Source organism: Sparus aurata, chromosome 17 (genome assembly GCF_900880675.1).
Source record: "Sparus aurata chromosome 17, fSpaAur1.1, whole genome shotgun sequence".
In the NCBI taxonomy this organism is placed as follows: Eukaryota; Metazoa; Chordata; class Actinopteri; order Spariformes; family Sparidae; genus Sparus; species Sparus aurata.
This window is the reverse complement of record NC_044203.1, coordinates 14261738-14281427: the sequence shown is the minus strand read 5'-3', so window position 1 is coordinate 14281427 and position 19690 is coordinate 14261738. Positions and strand designations below refer to the sequence as shown.

Genomic DNA, 19690 nt, shown 5'->3' with positions numbered 1-19690 from the left:
TTACTTTCCTCTCTGCTGTGAGATTTTTCAATTAGCCATTTAATAAATCAATATTCGCCTCTCTCTCCTGGCTCCTCACACTCGCCGTCTTCTGTTGCCTGCTAAGAAATCATCTTGTCAAGAAATAATTTATCCACCCTCTATTTCCGAGTCTCTACAAAGTGTTGTTTTAAAAAAAAAAAAAAGCCACTAACCATCTCCACAGCTGCTACTTCTTTCTCTAGAAACTATTGATTAAGAATACCAGTCTCACGTTGATGTGGAGGGTAACTAAGATTGGGTAGCACTGAGAAACGAGCGCCAATGTAACCAGGATTGACAGGGCAAAACACATTCGCCTTGACAATATTCCAATTTGTTTTGTATTTTAAAACTCTAGTCTCCTGCTGTTTGAGTGAGGTGTAGTGGAACATGTGCTGACATTAAAAGCACAGGAAACGTTTGAATGCTTTGTCACAACACTGCTACAGAGGCTTCAGCTACAATGAGAATTCAGCGGAATGCAGCTCGAAACAATGTGTGTACAGTTTACAAGGGCCTGAGTGCTTCCGTAATTTAACACATGTTGTATTTTAGTGCTGAGAGGTTGATTAGAAACAATATTAAAAAGGGAATTGTTATGGAACTACATAATTCACAAAAGGCAACTAATTACATTTACATACAAACACACATGAGGTTGAAGTCCCTGAAGCATGCTTGCACAGTGAGAGTAAATTCATGTAACCACATGCATGCCGATAATTGTATGAACACTGCAGATGATGATTTATAGTGCTCTTCTCACATGCTTGACTATCTGGAACGCATCGTCCATATTACAGCATGGCACCTGTATGAGGGGGTGTGTGTGTGTGTGTGTTTTGTGTGTGTGTGTGTGTGTGTGTGTGTGTGTGTGTGTGTGTGTGTGTGTGTGTTAATTTAAGTGATGGATTAATCAGCCTTAAATGACTTTCTGCCGCCCTTGTGTCGCAGAACTTTAGGCAGACAAAGCATTGCGGACGAATACTGCAATTGGGTCAGATTTCACTTTTCATTTCACTTTTTGAAATAAAAACATGGCTGGATTGTGTATGCTTTTCAGTAGCTTCTCTTTCCTGCAGTTTTGACAGCTTAGCCATTTCCACCCCATCATGTTTGCCTGTGAGAACTGTTGTGTGATCAGTATGTCAACCCTCCACTGTGGTGTCAGAGCTGTGAACATGAAAACCGATGGCCCAGGACCAAATCTCGCTATAACACTTCCCCACTGTGTCCCCCCCAACTGCGTCAAAATTGATTCTCGCTGACGAAAGCCCATTTAAAACCATTTAATAGAGCAATATGGTAGCTAATTTCTGTGGTGTGTATTCATAATATATGCAATGGAAATCATTTAGTCTGAGCGAGATCCTTGAAAACATCTGTTGTTTATGTATGTGTCAAATGAAAATAGAATTTTGCCTTATTTGGTTATTTGTTTGCATTTCATTATTACCGTTGTAATTGATTGTAAATTTGTTGCATTTGGGGGTAGCTTGTTAAGGATTAAATAAATATCTGACCTAGCCTGTATTAACTACTTTGATCATGCAAAACTGAAATGAGAACACATCTCTAAAAGTATAATGAAATTACTAACAATTAAGTATTTTACTTGAGCTCTCAACAGCATTGAGTTTGCATGATTTTTAGTGAGTTTGTCAATGTTTTTCGATAATTTTGTTGCTCTAAGTTTATAAAAAAATATAATAGCAAGGTAATACACTATTACTCTATAACTACACTATTATAATTTTGCGCACAATGTACCATCTCCAAAAACTGTATGCAACCTGGTACACAGCAACTAGACAGTTATTCAGATGGGTCAGCAAGCCTTTCGATCAATCCTGAATTAGAAATCAAAATCAACCGAGGGATTTCCTTGCATCACCAATTCTGTTTTAAGGTCAGGTTCAATAGCAGCCCATACACTATGTATGTTTATGTTTGCTAAAGCCTGTGTGTTCTTACCTGCACAGGACATTAGAGGACAAACTCTAAAACAGTATTGATGTGCGAGCAAAAATAGGCTGACAATCAGTAAATTGAAAGTTCAGAGGGGAGCTGTTACAAAGCTGCCAAGGATATGACTGGAATTCTTGTAATGAGTGTTTTACTCTGATGGAGCCTTTTTAACTGATGGACTGGGGCGTAATATGGATCCCTGGCTTGCTTCTGCAGTAGAACAATATGTTTTAAAGAGGACAGGAAATAGCCAAATCTAACATTGTGCCAACAAAAGTTTGTAGTATTATCTTGATGAGAATATAAAAAAAAGTTTGCAGGAAGAATATTTTCAAGAGGCGATATGAAGGGATGGACGCACATTCTCAGTCTTACATGACAGAAAACTCAATTTCATTAAGTTTGAGCTTAAAAATTGAGGTTCAAGATCTGAAAAAAACTTTTACCGGCTATAGGTCAAAATGATCTCCTCTCAAAGTCAATCTCATTGGATCTGTCAAGGGTAATTTCATTTCTGTCACCACCTCCTTTGTTTCCAGTTGGGTCTCTTCACATTCCTTGCTGCTCCTACAGCTGCAGCTCTCCCTAAGCCTCATCTGTTCTCCCTGCACTCAATCCCCTTATTGAATACATATCATCAGGGTATTCATGTAGAGCTGAAAGCTATGTTTCCATATCCTTCCTTTGTCGAGCATTTCTATGCCAAAAGGCAATTACGTTAATCAGAGTGCAGGTAATGGACCGACGACTTGCTCAATCACACAGAACAAAAAGTAAATATAAGGTAAGGAGGATTTATAATGAACTATGTACTGTGGGCGCATATATATATATAAAAATATAAGAAAAGTGAAGACAGTGTGAGATGGCCCACACACAAAGGGCTTTGTGGCCTGATATAAACAATGGCTGCTTTGCAACATTGCATTGCACCGTGGCATTTCAAGGCTGTTTTGGAAATGGGGCTACATAAATGAATTTACATTCACGCAATCCATCACCACGATCAACATCATCATCTGTGGTAAGAACAACCATGTTTGCTGGAGTGAAACTGCATTTACTCAGCCTTAGACATAGATGACATTGACAAATGGGGCTGCAGATTGGAAAATGAGACAAAAGGAAAAACATTAAATAAAACCCATTATCATTATCTTTTTTTGAAGGGGTGAAAATGAGGAGAAAAGGGGTGGGGCTGTCAGTCAAAGATGTAGAGAGATGGACACTACATTCCAATACAAGGACAGCGCTGCAGCAATCTGACAACTTCAGGAAACAATTTCATCTTGCCAGACATCACATCGGCAGTCATGCCGGGAAACCTATAGGGAGGGCCTGGGCTAGTTTTACCCCCCCCTTTTGGGTCATACTGAAAGCTATCTCTCAACTTCAGAGTAATCATTTGGAAAATGGAACAATATGCAAGAAAAGTGTGGTATCCTTCAGTCTATTTGACAATTTTCTAGCAAATGACTGTGCTGGTACAGAGCTTGCTTGCCAAGGAACACGCCATTCTGCGCTGTATATACGAGCCTTGATTAAATTCATGACTTACTTGAGACACAGGACACAAATGAGACGAATCACAACAACTCTTGATGTGCTACACTCCAGTGTGTAAGTCAGCACAGTGTGCAAGTCTGCACTTTGAGTCGTTATTGTGCTAATTTCTCACACCTGCCCAGGGGAAGCTTCACAGCTGTTGCTCTACTTGCAGTGGTTTATCTCCATAAATGATTGCTGATAAATTCTCCCGAGACTTATGCTGAGAGCCTCAGAGATCTGAATGTGAGACTTAACGGAGCCAGGCTGTGAGTTGATATGGCGGGGTGATATTTGTTCACATTGTGCTCATTAGTGATGGAAGACTTGGAGACATTTCCGAATAAGTTTGTTTTGACATTTTAATGTGGCATTTACTGTTTCGGACTTGATATTGCAATCAAACATCCGATACTAACCCCAAGGTGCACCGAGGAAGTAAAATATGGACTGGAATTTGGACTGCAATTCTGGTGTAAGTTACACATCTGATCCAAACAATAATGCCTTTCATACAAACTTAATACGAACAAAGTTTTTCTGTCACAGGACAGCATTTCATGACTGGTACAGCTACACATTTCGAGATCTCCCGATTCTGTATCCCTCACCCATCTGGCAGGTTAAAGTACGTTTTAAAAGGATTAGGCTGGTAATATTATTAATCTTTTCATTACTATCAAAAAATCCCTTGAAACCAACAATGAATTGATCCTACTAACAAATATTGTCTGTGGAGCCACAGCCTCAAATAGCTGTATGCCTATGTGCAACGGAAGCCCATTATCTTTTAAAACCTGACAAAAGCCACACGAAAGAGCCTTAGCATTGCACTGGGTGACATGTTCCTTCATTATAACAAACAGTCAGGTTAGGTTATGCTATCCAGCTCGTTGTTGTATTTGTTGTACACCAGCTTATATGTCATTGCAGGTCCACCAAATCTGACCCTTTCTTCATTAGTGCTGTCAGCTGCACATTCAACCTCCTCAACCGATCTGGACTCTGTACATTTCTAATGATAATTTCTGCTGCTAATGAAAAAGGGCAAAGCGGGGTAAACACAGAACAGAACTGCGAGCATTTACTTTACAGAGATCAAAAATGCAGTAGGCGTTATTGGTCTATGCTGGTGTTTCAGCGACAGCCACACTGGCTGTGTTCATTGTAATAAACAAATATGTCCCCCCACTTCGTTATTGATATTAATTCATTGTTAGATTTGGTCTTTTCATTGGATTTTTGTGAGAGTAATAAATGTATCAAATAAAACCTGTCTTCATAAAAAGTGCTTAAAATCGGAACTAAAATCACGTAGGATGGGTGAGCACAAGTCAGAATACATCAATAAACCTCTTATTCTTTATACTGATTTGTTACACCTTAGCACATTGTGGAAGACACAGATTAATGCAGAGGAGTTCCCTAATGTCAAATCAATTTTAATTTAGCAGTAGCTTTAACTCATGTCTGTGAAAGCAGCCTGCAGGTTTTAAGAGAGACCATGACATGGTTTTAAAGCTTGTAAGACACTTTTTAAGTAGACAGTATTACTTAGCATGTAACTATGGTAACCGTGTGCAAATGAATCAAATTAAGGTGACACTTTGCTTAGTGTTGGATGGTTTGGACTGATGCAATTTCAATCAGTAACCTTAGGTTTTTCCTTGGTTTGATTATAGTGTGATTTTACACAGAGGCGGATGCTGAGGTGTGTTAATAAACCCCATTATAGCTACATTTTTTCATGTTGAATATTGCTCATATGCTTACAAAACATCATGATGTAGGCAGTAATCCCAAAGATACAAGATGCTGTAATGTAGGCGATTACAATCCTACAGAGGTCTATGAAAGTTCAAGATGATTAGTCTTAAGGTTCTGTCAAAAGGAGCCTTGATACCCCAAAACCAAATAAATGGTTTAATCTGGGACTATAACACTGTGTCCACACACAGTACTGAGAGAGAAACGACTTAAATCTAGTAGATCACCTGCATCTTCAGTGTCAGATCAGAACATTTATAGCAGGACTGAAGGTCAATGTTTGTTTGTTTTTTTACAGAGGATAGACGTCGATAATCACTCACTATCCCCCTCATACCATGCAGAAACATCTTGTAAATGTTGGTACCCAGAGAAAAAAACCTGTTGAAAAATAGGCGATCCGGAATGCAGATGTACTTGTCTTCACTCTTAACAATTCTTACAACCAAGGTGTCTGGCCTCGGGCCTTCTTGGCAAATGTGCTGCATGAGCTAACGTCTGACCTGCTTGAGAGGTTGAGCAGTTCGTGCTTGTCTGCGACCGTGGACTTGTCCTCCAGCTCCCACATCAGTGCGTTGATGAGATGGGAGTTTTTGATGATGATGGGGACCTCCTCGAACATATTCTCAAAGCCAATGCTTGCCTTTTTCAAGCTGGGGAGGGAGGGACAGAGACAGAAGAAGAGATCAAGTCACAATTTGTCATCACAGTCACAAGATTTGTCATCAATAACTATTAAATTTAATCATTTTACCAGCTCACACAACAGACCTTATGAGTGAAAAAGTCATTTCTTTTATATGTATTCTGTGCCATTGGTTTGTATCAATAAATCAGTGTTCGTGTATTTTTCCTTTATACCGATTTTTTAAAATGTAATTATATCCTAATGTGGACATCAACCATATTGCCCAGTAGGTTTGCTCTGATAGCAATACCAGTATTGGAAAAGCCTCCAACACTGATGCAAAATGCAGTATTACAGAGTAGATGCACTGATCAGATACTAAATTATTTATTAGAAAATAGACCCCAGTACTTCATAGCAGCATACCTCACACTGGTATGCAACTCAAAAGGTTTTTCATAGAGCACAGGTAGCCAATATCCATTCACAGCAAGCGACGCACTGGTGTCAGATCGGTACACAGCATTGGACAATACATAATGTCAAGTTCAGGTATCACAATCGGTTTAGGGAAGGAAAAAAAGCCCTTTGTTACTTAACTGTTCTTTTCATTGTCTGAACACACAGCCATATATTTAAACTAAAACCAGAAGGAACATTATCTTTTACCAGTGTATAAGACAGTCAGTGGTTTTAAGGGGAGTGCTTGTTTGTTTTTATGCACAAAAACTGTATGCATGACACAGCACATAAAAAGGAGCGTGATCGATCGTAACAAACAAAACTCACGCCCATGTCTGAGCTGATCCACAGCCATTTCGAACAGTTAAGTGAAATGAGAGTGGATGCAGTTTACAGCTGTTCTACCAATAACTCTAACACGACTCCATGCATTTAACATCTGCTTTGTTGAGGGGCAAAGATACCCCGAGGTCTACTTTTGACATAATCCCCCTTTCTATTTGTTGTTCGCATATTCTCACAAGAAAAGCAGCAAATGGAGCATCATACTGTTACCACTTGGATTGTACTTGACTGTAAATTGCACCTCAGCTGAATAAAAGCAAAATTATTAATAATGTTATGCATGTTGCCTTTTGATATCTCAAAACGGTGTGATACAATGTGTCCACATTGCCCACCTCGAGCATCATTACACTCTGTAGCCTAAATGCCTTTTTTATGGGCTTTGCTGATAAGTGTGCAAGCGTCGCCCAATTTCTAACCACCGCTTCTTGCTCCTCTGGAGCTAAAAGCTGCAGCTCTCTCTCTTGCTTTCTCTGACATGGGTCTGTTAACACAAAATGGAACTTCAAACTTTGCTTAATGTCTTACATAAATCCAATAGCATTGACTGACTCCCTTAGTTCTGCCTGTCAGTTGTGCACAGTGCATAAGCTACAAACTAATGTCTGTATACGTCTAATGTTGGCTTGTTAGACGCATCTTGCTTGTTATGGGATCAATACCCTCGCTACATTAATCCACCATGTGCACTGGACCAGAAACAGAGATGTTTATATAATGATTGTCTGTGTGATAAATGGGGGTATGGATCATCATATCATTTTGATAAGGTTATTTTAAAGAAATGTTGTTCTGTGTTCCAAGTAGCATCATCTCAGGAAAACTTTAAGAGGAGACTTTGTGGCAGCAGAACTGGACCTTATGGATCACAGCAGTGTATAATGATATAAATAATGTTTGTTATAGATATTGGCACAATTATCCATCTGCAGTACATTAAAGTATTTCCTGCATTGTTATGACCTTTCCAAACACCTGCAGAGTGATACAAGAAGGTGTCTGTAAGGAAATAGGACACCACATTTTAGTCAGAACAAATTGTTCAAACCTACTGGACTCTGGCACACTTAATGTCATGCTCTTTCCAAGTCGGGCCCTGCTGGACATAGCCAAAGGTTGACTCCACCGTGCGACTAATTTGATGCTTCATATTGTGTGCTGAAGTGGAGGCTATTGACCACTGCCTTCATAGCCGAGCGGACTTGGAGGGCAGTTCAAAGGGATGGTTCTATTCAGCACTCATCTATCCCTTCCTTTCATTTCAAAATGGTGCACAATATATTCAAGCTTGTGTAACATCAAATATAACAACATGAAAGATGCTGCTTTTTCTGAACATTGTAGTGGGGAGGGGGTGAATCGCTTTTGAAGTTTTGCCTCCATGTAAAAAAGAGAAACATAATATTCAGATTTCTGGTCTATTCTGAAAATAATAGGATCGTGAGAAGATTGTTTTTATGTGGCGATATTGTCCTTCCCTGCCCGGGGCTGCCCTCCTTCAATCATGTGCTTTATTGGGAACACTGATAGCTACAGATTGGAGCTGTAATAAATCACAGGAACTAATGAAAAGCTGCTGAAATGAGAAGGATCCTGACTCTGGGCCAAACACACTGGGTCAATAACAGAGTGGCGGGCAATAGAGACACACAGGTGGAGAAATACAGAGGAAACGGGGAAAGAGAACTGAAACGATGCAGTTTGATTATCCTTTCTCACTACAAATTAATTAACAGTTAGCATATTTAAAAATGTATATCTGAAAAGGATTTGAATGGATAGCAATTTGATACCTCTGGGACTCCTTCATTTTTGTCTGGATTTGTCAGTGCATGTGTGTTTATGCATGTGTGAGTTACTGCACTTAAAATACCCTGAACTCCCCGGAAAATGGTCTCATTACATTAATTTTAGCTGCAATTTAAAGGCAATTACGAAAAGCCTTGGGGTCAGAACAGCGTAAACATGGTACATTTGTTTGACGGGCAAGGGAGAACTGATAAATCATCAGCATCAATCTCCAACTGCTACTAAATGCCTCCCCTGTGGATGCATGAGTCTATATTTGCATCCACTGAATAAGCAGAGTCAAAAGAGAGAAAATACAAACATTTTAATTATTTATTCCCATAAGCACTGTGACCTTGTGTTTAAATAAAAACGCAATATCTCTTTGTGTGCATCCAATCATAACATCTATTCATAAAGTGACTCTGTTGTGAGCTACTCACCCCTCAGGTGTGAAATCTTTCTCTTTGCAGATCTCCATGAGTTTTGGGGTAAGCCGGTAGGCCTTGAGAGACAGGGAGCCTTGAGCCGTCTTTATAGGGTCTGAAATGAAAAAAGAGAGATGGGAGTAGATTTGAAAAAAAAGAAAAGCAAATTGCCCTTTAAATCATATTCTCAAATTGGCAAACAACAATCCTGGCATACACTTTGTATCCACTCCAGAAATGTTATAATTCAAAATCAGATTTCTTCATTGGTTTAAGCTTTCTAAAAAAGATAAGACTCCAGACTTCCTGGGTTTGTCTGATTGATCTAATGCAGTCAGTAACATTGTATCTGTAAGTTTTTAGTGAGAGTTGTATCAATAATGTATAATTGCATCTTTGACTGTGGTGAACTACTGATGGCCTCTTGAGCGTCACCTGAAGAGGTCAGGGGTTAAGTTCCTTGCTCAAAGGAGCCTTGAGAATAACTGTATGAGTTGTGAAAAGTCTTCCTTCAGGTTCTACCTCCCACAAGCCTCTTTCACACTGCCGTTTGCATGCGGGGATCCTGCGCCAATTCTCCTCACCCTCCTCTGTGTGAAAGTTTCAGATGTGGAGAGGGGGGAAATTTCGCTCTGGCGCTGATCCGCCTCTGGAGGTAGTATCAGGGCCGCATTATTGGTGAGCCGTCCCAGTGTGAACGGATAATCTGGAGGCGCGGAGCGAGGGCGTGTCAGTCTGACAGTCTGATAACTGCACAGGTCCTTCACTCAACTAAATACAGAGAAATGTCCCACAAAGCAACGCTACAGGACCAAACAAAAGTAACGTAGTAACTGCAACTGTCTTTGGCAACTTATATGAGGAAAACAAATACCACAACTGTACGTGGAGAAGCGTCTGTCCTCCTGACTCTTCCTCACAGTTCTGCTCAAAAAAACAGCGTCTGTCACCGGCAAAAAACTTTAACTCACGGAGTGTTTGTGACGAAAATAAATCACCGCGACCGTCAGCTCTCCTGACCGAGACTTCAGGGAACTCTGCCCCAGAAAACAGCCTCAGTCCCCGCGAGTGACAGAGTCAGACATCGTCCTGTTTACTGATGGTGATTATGTAATTATGTAATTTAGCGCATAAAAACTTAACTCCGTCACTTCCCAGAATGTTTGGTGGGTCAGGATCTCAATCACTACACATTATAACAGCATCCATATGATTATAAACTGTCCGCGGGTTTGGATTAACATGGGGAACACCTGGGGGAACCTGGAACACCGACGTCATCAACGTGTACCGTCACGCCTCTTTAGGAGCCGCAGCGCTGGCTTTCTGTGTGAATTACACACATGAAGGCGGAGATGCTTCGCTCTGTGTGAATCACCATCGGCAGAGAATTGGCGAACCACCGCTCCGGAGATAATGCGGAGACGCTGTGTAAAAAGGGCTAGGGCCGCATTATTGGTGAGCCGTCCCAGTGTGAACGGATAATCCGGAGGCGCGGAGCCGGGAGTGTCGGTCTGACTAGTCTGATAACTGCACAGGTTCTTCACTCGACTAAATACAGAGAAATGTCCTACAAAGCAACGTTACAGGACCAAACAAAAGTAATGTAGTAACTGTAACTGTCTTTGGCAACTTATATGAGGAAAACCGAATGTTCATATCTTTGGTGATATTTGGCCTTAAGGACCACAATTATATATATCAACTTAATTGAGTTTTGTAAATGTATGGTTGTGTGTATGTGTATATATCTATCTATCTATACATATCTATCTATCCATCTCTATATATATATAGATCTCTCTCTCTCATAAATAAATTTAGAGAGAGAGAGAGAGAGAGAGAGAGAGAGAGAGAGAGAGAGAGAGAGAGAGAGAGAGAGAGAGAGAGAGAGAGAGAGAGAGAGAGAAGTATATAGTATATATCTATAAGGGTTAGCAAATTATGAGATTCTTGTATAATTGTGTTTTTCAAACTTTTTGGGATTCATGTTTGTACAGTACCGCCCCATCAAAACACTATCATGATCGATTGTTTTTCACTTAATATGATATAAAGTTATATCCATCTTACATATTATAAACTAATAATAAAGACACTAGAGGGGCTGCTGGTCTGTCCATTGCAAAATGACATTTACACAGCAGGAAAATCAATTCAGCAAGCTGAAGAATTAAGTTAAAGTAACATTTAAAAAGAGAGACAATGCAAGCGTATCGAGACCAACTCTGAGCAATGGCTCAGTCAAAATCTATTCACACTTACTGTTTATGTTACTAATAGAGTGAGAGACAGGGAGAGATAGACAGAGACAGAGAGACAGACAGACAGACAGACACAGAGAGAGAGAGAGAGAGAGAGAGAGAGAGAGAGAGAGAGAGAGAGAAAAAAAGAAAGAAAGAAAGAAAGAAAGAAAGAAAGAAAGAAAGAGAGAGAGAGAGAGAGAGAGAGAGAGAGAGAGAGAGAGAGAGAGAGAGAGAGAGAGAGAGAGAGAGAGAGAGAGAGAATATTGGCACAGACTGGACAGGCTGTCAGCCACCAAACTATAGTCGACCAAGAATCTTAGTGTGACTTATTTCCATCCCAGCAGCCAACTGTGACAAGTCATTTGCCTTCAGCACAGCCAATCCAAAAAACAAGACACAGCCAATCTAAATTCATGCTGGCCAATCTCCACTGAGACTGGTTGGTGACAGTCACATTTGATCAAGACAGCTATGGCTTATCCACAGAAAGCTTCATAACTAAAATAAAATCCTGCATGATCTAGCTTTACATCGTAATGACCCCAAATGATTTTTGTTGCACACATTTTATATATATTGATATATTACAGAGAACAAAGAAGGGTTCCATTTCCCTTTTGTCCTCAGTCTGCAATGTAAGCACCAACCCCATGAAATCAAGTGAGTAACAAAATTGCACAAAGTGAACTTCAGGCCAAAAGACGCGTTGATAAAGAGTGCTTAAAATAGCAAGGACCTATTGCGGACCTGTTTTTTTTAAGGTTTCAAAATTAAAGAAACTTTATGGTTTCCTGGATAGACAGCCAGTCAAATAGGACTGTATGAAAATATCGACTATGACCCATGTAATATAAAAGGGATATACTTCAGTGATAAAAGCTTAAGGGTTCCTTTATTTGTCATCTTACAACACCAAGGTTGCAAAACAAAACTATAAAGTACTTGTTGTATTAAAGTTCCACAAATTTCTGCGGTCTCATTGAAGATTATTGCAAAAAATGGTAGCATTCAATGCAGGAGAGGCCTCCCACTGCTACATATGATAGCACTCCTCATGGCAAATAAACTAAATGTCGTGTAAATTGGGTGTAGTGTCCCTTTAAATATTACAGTACCAAAACACTTATCTCTGGACCTGCAAAAAGGTTAGCTCAATGCCTGTCCATCTTAACCTCTTCAACTGGTCATCTGGTGTTAGAAAACTGTTTCCATGGCAAGCATATTTAACCAATTGGTGTAACAATCCACTCTAATTTCAAGCTGTCATTTGACTGAAGCTATTAACTTGCCAGTAGCCTCCATCGGCACAAATCGACCACTGGGCTAATGGTGAAGAGAACAAAAAGGGAATCAATTTTCTTTCCTTTTGACTTTAAACAGAGATAATGTCAATTCCTTTGAGGTGCTTTGATCCATTAAGCGCTGCATTATTGACTGACATTAACAGGAGCACTCGTTTAGAATGAGAAAGGGCTGACTGCCTGCCTGAGTGGCCAGCTGGCTGGCAGGACTAGATCGCATGGGTTCATAAGTCAGCTAGTTAAAATTAATCTTTGCCTATCATAGATTTGTTCTATCTAAGAACATGACAACCTTGATTTGATTTTGGAGAGAAAGAACAGTGCCAGGAGGAGTCCTTCATACTCAGCAGCAGAGCAACACTGATGGAATTAAAAGCTGTTTTTATAATTTTTCAGAAGGACAATTCTGGTTGTTGCCTCTTGACTTGAGGTGAGTGGATAAACAGAGAGCTGTTTTAATCAAAGATTGTGATTTCAGGTCAGTGAAGCGTGTAAGAGTTCCTGTGACACACTAGCTGTACTTATTACACACGTATTTTTCGGTTCATAAACCTGAAGGAGGAACACTCAGCACAATCTGAAGCATGCAATGTGGGCAAGAAAATACCATCATGATGCTTTCTGGAATTTTGACAACATCTATATTTGATTATATGTTGTGAGCTTGTAAAAGTCTGTGGTGTGAGTCACATTTCAGCACTGCGTATACATAGAAAAACAGTTGTACTATCGCAGAAAACACTTTGTACTTTTTTGATTTGTTTAAATGTGCAGCTATCCATACAACTTGCATAGATACTGCCTCTATGAATATACTGCCTAAGACCTCAGTGACCACGTGGAGTGGTTATGTAGCAATGAATTTGCATTTATCTAGACACTGAAGAGTTAAATGCACACAGTTTTGTAGTGACAGGTTTTAAATTTGCTGTCATTTGAAAGAAAGCCTTCACCATCTGGGGTGGCATTTGTGGTACAGCAATTATGGGCAGCTCTTAAAGCTCTTTTCTGTGAAGCAGGTGCAAGCACATGAAGTCCCTGAGTGTCATGTTGGTGGCTACCAGCTACCTTGTTAATCCTGTCATATTTTCCCAGTCCTCTGCTCGCGGCTGCCTCCTCCACTCCTCCGACGGCCTTTCAGGGGTTGCTTGTAAGAGTTCTTGTGACACATGAGATGTGGTGTCACACCTTTTCAACAGCTATTGATGGTCTTCTGGGAGGGCATAACCCGTGGTTTTTGCAGTGTTAGACGTGAACTTGCATCACCAATGCACCCTACTACCTTATTGTTTGATAGCAGTTTGTGTTGTATAAAATCAAATTAATGTCAACTTAAGATGACTTTGCGTATCACAGATCTTCTGCAATATTCTTCCAGCTCTATTTTAAAATGTACTTGATGTCAATGTAGACACTTACAAGATTTATCTTGAGACGTTTCTAATGTTTTTTTTTTTTTTTTTTTTACTTTTGTGCTGCCAACTTCAACTACCCTTTTCCTACATCTGTCACACTGATTTATTGCCTAGACTTTCTGAATGTCAACAACAAGAACATCACAAGAAGTCTTAGTGGTAGTACTATTCTTAGATACGTATTGCTTTAGGAGACTAAATTTGCATTCTGTTTGTTTAATCATGGATCAAACTTTAAAGAACATGAACCATAATTGATTGTAATCAATTCCCTGGTAGCATTTTTACTTCACAGGCATTTTCAGTGCCTGTGAGGTAAAAATTAATTCTAACCTGGTGTATTGAACCTGAGCAAGCATTTGTGCGTTTGTAATGTTCTCTATTGTTTCATGTAAATTCAGCCTCATTTTGTGGAGCTATTTGCTGTGTCTCAATCCAGCGTCTGCATCCTTCAAAGGGCCGCATTTGAAGGCCAATTAGGTCACTACGCCGCACAAAGGCTGTCCCAATCCGAATCCCAACTCCTCCAAATGCAGCCTTCTTTTCCCTGTTTTGGAGGATGTACGGCTACTATCCTTCGTGGCCTCACATATCCCAAGATTCGTTGTGTGCCCGAAAAAGAAGAAGGAAAGAGAGAAAATCGTGACATCACGCGGCGTAGATAGTCACTGTCATGGGCCTGGGCGGCAGAAATCTTGACGTAAGGGTGAAAAATCTGGTGATGCAACCAGGAAATGCTCCGAAGGCTAGACCGTCCCATTTAACAACGGCTGACGTGGTTAACAGGGTCTCTACGAAGGACTCGTCTTCAAAGACCACAAAGGCCGGGTCCTTCAAAGGATGCAGACCCTGAATTGAGACAAAGCAACGGTGTAGATCTTAACTGGTCCTGGCCTTCTCTCCTGGAACCACTTTTCCACCAACATGAATTCATTAGTAGTCGCCTGGGAATAGTTGAATGGTTGTGTGATAGGCAAAAATGTAGCAGTAGATCTGTTCTCTGTGTTCTTGTTCTTTTAAAACTTTATCGTTAAAAACAGTCTCAGTGCTTGAAGGCCATAGACTGGATAAGAATTTGAATAGCCTGTCTGATCAGTACCTATGCTGCCCTATGGTTGAACTCATTATGGCCATTCAAACACACTAAATAAGCACTGGTTTGAAATTTAGGTGACAACTAACACAAAGGTGAGGGTAAAAAAGATATTTTTGGTGTTAAAGGCTCTGTTGAAATCCTGTGTTGTGCTGAAAGTCAGTTGTTAGATTGTTAGTGGACTTTTTTTCTGAGCTAACATAAGTGCTCTCTGTTAGGGGGGGGCGGAGAATTGCACTGTGACTGTGCACTTGAAAAACGTGTGTTAAGTCACATCCTTTGGACTGGCGTGGATCGGTCATTTCACAAAGAAATCCAGTCCAGCAGCATTTAACAAATTTAAACAAATCGTTGTATACAGGCTGGTATAGGTAACAGAGGGATGGGGAAGGTCTCATTTACCATGTCACGTTAAATCCACTGATAAATGGCCAATAAAAAAGTCATTAATACATGTAAATAGCTACAAATTATTACAGAGAGCCCCTTTAAAACCTCAAGAAATACTTTGATAATTTAAGAATATAAACTAGGGGTTAGTTTGTTAAACCAAGTCGGGTGGTTGGGCATAACACAAACAGAAGTACTTTCGTGAATCTACCAAGTTCAATGTTTAATGCTTTGATATAGAAAAAACTAGTTAATAAAAGATTATTTTTAAACCTAATGCTGCTAGATAGAACAAGTGCCCTAATCTCTGTAACATGATATGACGGACCCCACCTACAGACATGTTGGAGTAGCTGCCCTTTGTCTCCCCTGACAGAATACACAGTTTTTAATGGATGTGGGTATCATACTGTTGACAATGGTATGAATGATAAATGTGTGGTACTACTTACCATAGATGAGTACAACTGACTCTTCGATGGCGTGCTGGTAGCTGAACTGAGAGTCGAGCAGCGCTCGGCTGACAAAGGAGCCATAGTAGGTGGACTGGTACCAGCCCACATGCAGATGGTCAATGTTGACGTGACGCAGAGAACGCATCATCTCCATCTGGTATTGGACTAGAAGCACAGAGAGAGGTTGGGAAGGAGAGAGAGGGGAAGTCAGAGGATTGGAAAAGAGGAGGGGAGAGAGAGAGAAACATTAAAATTCACGATGATTTGAAATCAGCCTGAGAATTTTTTTGTTTTGGATTTGTGAATATCTGGTCTCCATCTGGAACTGGACATGGTGTACTAACAGAGGGAGAGACAGAGAAGATGTGAGAAACATGATAAATACAGTGAAAAGAAGATCAACAAGCATGTGAAGGAGAGAAAAAACAGAAACAGAGAAGTGGCAGTGGTGGAGATTTATAAAACAAACATCAACTGGGATCCCCAGTCACCCTTTCATTTCTCATGTCAGTAAATGTATCCTGGTAGAGAGAAAAAAGGCGAGATAGATACAAAAACAGGCCTCTGCTACTGGGGAGAAAGCTAGATACATTACAAGGTGAGCCATTTCATTACACAAGACACATCCTAAGGACGCACAGCCAGAAATACAAACAGCCTGCCTTGCCGGCTGTAAGTAACAGCCGACGCAAGAGAGCAAAAGCAGAATCTCCATGCAGGCTGGCTCGAGGAGGTTGATAAATCAGGGTGTTATTGGGCAGCTGTGGCCCCATAGACCCCAGTCTGTAGAGCACATCCTTCTCCTGTTGGGGCTGTTAACAAGAACAAACTGGACTGGTGGAAAGAAGGGAAAGCAGAAAAGCAGACTAAAAGAAAAAGATAGAAATATGGAGGAGGGGGAAAAGAAGAGAAGGAGGTTTTAAAGAGGGATGAGGCAAAAAGGACTGAGAATGAACGGAGGAGGAAAAGAGGAAGAAGAGGAGAACAGAAAAAGAAAGAAAAGAGCCAGTGAGGAAAAATCGGATGCAATTTATTTGGAAGATTTCTCTTATAGCTTCTTTCTATTGGCTTGAACTCAGCCATTGGTGGTGATGTTATGTAATGCAAGGGGACGAGCGCAGTCAGACTATATTACCATGTCAGTTATTCACTTGGCATTAAACCTCATGGAGTTCATGCCGTGCTCAGAACTGCATTTTAGGAATCTGCGATTATACAAACAATTATACTTTGTGGTGCATTTCCATTAAGTTATCCAGTCTTTAACCAACCTCCCACAAACGCATACTTCTCACTCATAGTCATTCGCTCTGCTGCCTCTGCTGTACTCCACACAGAAAACAAACGACACTCCTGAGCCCACAATTACACATTCAAACCCCGCAGAGTGCAGCATGAGGAGAAGGGCAGCGCTGGGGTGCCTCTTTCTCCTGACAATGAGGTTGTGCTGAATTTTGACAACACCTGGATTGAAGCACTTGCTGGGGATAGACAGGCAGAGAGGCGCTATTCACGGCCCGCTTTGTAGAGATAGACTGGATGTACCAATCTAGCCTTTTAATCTGGCCTTTTTGTTAAGTGATTGACATGGTCAGTGAGACAAAAAGCAAGCACAGTAGGTGGACGGGAGAATACTGGGGGGAGGAGATGGGAAGGAGGGAGACGAATGGAGAAAGATAAGGTCCGTCTCAGGGAGGGAAAGGGGGTTTGCAGAAGGTTGTAGCAATTCTGTGACAAACTGCAGATGGAGGATGAGGTGTTGGAGGCGTCTGGCACTGTGAGTGTGTGTGAGTGTGATGTGATTCCTTAGCGTAGAAGAAAATCCACTGGAGATATATGTGTATAGTATATTTCATAAAGAAAAATTAGCTGGCACGGGTAGCAGGTGGGCGAAGATTCAAGTGTATGCTTCTCCATTCTGAGTCTACGGTGACGAATGGGAAGTAGGTGAGAATTAAACATGGAGTGGGTGAGACATGGAACAGGGGAAGCAAAAGGACGGGAGAATGGGTAGCCCCATTCAAACTGAACTTTTAATGCGGGAATCATGCACCGATACTCTGCCTCCCCGTCTGTCTGAAAGTTTCAGATTTTCGTAAAATACTGCATCAATACATGGGAAAGTCTCCGTCACCCTGTCATCCAACTCTTCATCACATTTCAGTCAGAAAAAAAGTGTTTGTCCCCGACAGCAGATCCAGGTGGCTCCTGCGGCTGAATGGCAGTGATTATGTGATGTGATTTAAAAAACTTTAACTCACCATGTCTCTGTCGCCCTTCCACTATTGTGCTGTGGTAATTACTGGCTCTGGCAACTTTTGGTGACAAAAAATCACTGCGATAATGCAGAAAAGGGTTTCTGTGACAGACTCAGTGTCTTGGAGAGTGACTCTGCCTAGGGGCAGGCTTGCAGCAGACCCCGAGTCACACAGAGCTCAATGGAGAGGGAAAGGCAGCCTGCCATCTAACTGTACGTGTCTCTGCACTTCTATGCCAATCAGTATGTGTGCTTACCTCTCAAGCGCCGCTGATGCGTATACGTGCCCCAACACCCCTTCATTAGCAGGGAAATTGTCCACAAAGTGATCTGTCTCTGAAGTGAAAGCTAAAGACTGGAGGATTGACTATAGAAGCAGGGAAACCAATCAGCTGCTTTGCGTGTCTTATCCAATTGACAACTACCTTTGCAGTTCTGTATAACCTTATTAATATATCAATATCTTTATGTGAAGGGTCAAATCTGTTTGTTCCTATACAATAATGACTTAAGTTTTAGACAAATCACCTATAACTAGGGATGGATATCATTAGGATTTTATCGATACCGATATCGATACAGATACTCCTTATCGGTACCAAAACTTATCGATACTACAACGTGCAATTTTGTGTAAAAAAGTATGAAGCTAAAGGAGGGTGGTGTGTTTGATTGCTATAACAAAGTAAAGTTAGCAGCCCGGCTAACGCTAAAGACTGCAGCGCCGTGGCAGCAGCACCCGGTTTCGTTTCTGCAACGTCAAGTCACGGAGTTTGTTGTTAAGTTTGTAGTCATTACAGTAGGGGTGGACGTTCAAAAGCCGATAAAATATCATAAAAAATGTTTTTTTAAAAAGTAAAAAAAAAAAAAAAAAAAGTAAATACATCCCTACCTATAACTGGCAAAAAAGATTTGATCTGTGTTTGGTTTTTGCATACATAGAAGCTAGGTACACTGATTTCTTTGATAATACTGCTTACTCTGCATGCATTTTAATATTTGCTTATCAATCAATCAACTAACCCACCTCTTTACCATCATGGCTTGATATTAGGTGACAATATGTGCACAGTATCCTCATTTGCCTTGCTTATATGATCCTGCTACTCTGAGGTTGTTTCAAAAAAGACTTCAAAAGATGTTCTTTTTCTTCATCCGATGTCAAAGTTTAGATTTGTGTGTCCAAATTCTTCTCTGTGTCCTTGTGGTCCTTACAACTAGGCTCAATCCAACTGGCTGTGTAGAATTTCTGAAGGCTGAATTCAAAAGGCATGAATCTGGAAAGGGTTATGAAACTACTTCTGAAGTGCTGAGAATTTCAAAAGCGCAAGGCAGGTTAAAAAGAATGTCAAAGAAGCTGTGACCCCACAGTGTTTTCCCTGAGCTGATACATCAAATGAGCTGTTTAAACTGTCAAGTGACCAAGAGCCCACGGAGTACACGGTCAGTGATAGAGGTTCTTGGCAGAAATGAGAGATTATTTTTGCAGGGATGGCAACATGTCCGTCTTCACACATCATTTTCTAATTTGTTATGGAAACAGACATTGGAGCCAAATGGTTAGGCTAATGCTCAAGTCTC

The 19690-nt window shown here is 40.7% G+C and overlaps 1 protein-coding gene across 1 annotated transcript in view; it reads right to left on the bottom strand.

The window, feature by feature from the left end:
- LOC115567971 (eukaryotic translation initiation factor 3 subunit H) overlaps positions 1-19690 on the bottom strand; it is a 54735-nt gene that overhangs the window by 8660 nt on the left and 26385 nt on the right. The window contains exons 3-5 of the mRNA XM_030394943.1: positions 15850-16017; positions 8968-9067; positions 5805-5954 (exon numbers count right to left, since the gene is read on the bottom strand). Coding sequence (XP_030250803.1) covers positions 5805-5954; positions 8968-9067; positions 15850-16017 — 418 coding nt within the window. The remainder of the gene's footprint in view (positions 1-5804; positions 5955-8967; positions 9068-15849; positions 16018-19690) is intronic.